This window comes from Monoraphidium neglectum (genome assembly GCF_000611645.1).
Source record: "Monoraphidium neglectum strain SAG 48.87 unplaced genomic scaffold scaffold03018, whole genome shotgun sequence".
In the NCBI taxonomy this organism is placed as follows: Eukaryota; Viridiplantae; Chlorophyta; class Chlorophyceae; order Sphaeropleales; family Selenastraceae; genus Monoraphidium; species Monoraphidium neglectum.
The window spans coordinates 7,848-8,472 of record NW_014010610.1 but is presented as its reverse complement, the minus strand read 5'-3'; the positions used below and the strand labels follow the sequence as shown (position 1 = coordinate 8,472).

Here is a 625-nt window from a genome sequence, read left to right as displayed (position 1 = left end):
GTGCGGCGCATGAGAGCTGGATCCTCAGACAGGGGTGGGGCACGAGTCGAAGGGTCGCACGCCCTCAACACTTGTGTGAACAGCACAACAGGGCCCCGTGTGCTGCAGTGGCGTGCCGCCCGAGTGGGGATCGCGGGTGGCTGCCGGGCCCGCAGCAGCCCCCGTCACCGCCGCCGCACTGCTCCCCTGGGCCGCGGCCACACAGCAGCGCTTGCACCGTCCACCTATCACTGTTTGTCACCCGCGCACATGCCCCGCTCGCCCTCAACACCATCCTTCTCGTCCGCACGCACACAGCAATGCGCGTACACACGCACACTCATCCAGTCTCACACACACTCACACATACACATGCATGTCTCACACACGAATTACATCACACATATGCACAATCACACACACGCACACACACACTCTTCCCCCGCCCCGCCCCCCAACCTGCTGTTCCCGGCCGCCTTGATCTTGGCCATGAGCTCGGGGTTGCTGGAGGCCGCGCGGTACGCCTCCGCAGGCATGGAGCCGTACACCACGCTCACGTTCACGCCCGCCTGGCAGCACACAAAAGCACACAGCAGGGGTGAGTGGGGGCCCCAGGGGAGGGGGGGGGGGATGGGGAGTTTCGTTT

The 625-nt window shown here is 65.1% G+C and overlaps 1 protein-coding gene across 1 annotated transcript in view; it reads right to left on the bottom strand.

Moving 5' to 3' along the window:
• Positions 1–164: 164 nt before the first annotated feature.
• MNEG_12024 (coproporphyrinogen III oxidase) overlaps positions 165–625 on the bottom strand; it is a gene marked incomplete at both ends in the record, with an annotated part of 1,817 nt that continues 1,356 nt past the window's right edge. The window contains 2 exons of the mRNA XM_014039505.1: positions 165–186; positions 439–548. Of these exons, the coding sequence (XP_013894959.1) occupies positions 165–186; positions 439–548 (132 nt within the window). The remainder of the gene's footprint in view (positions 187–438; positions 549–625) is intronic.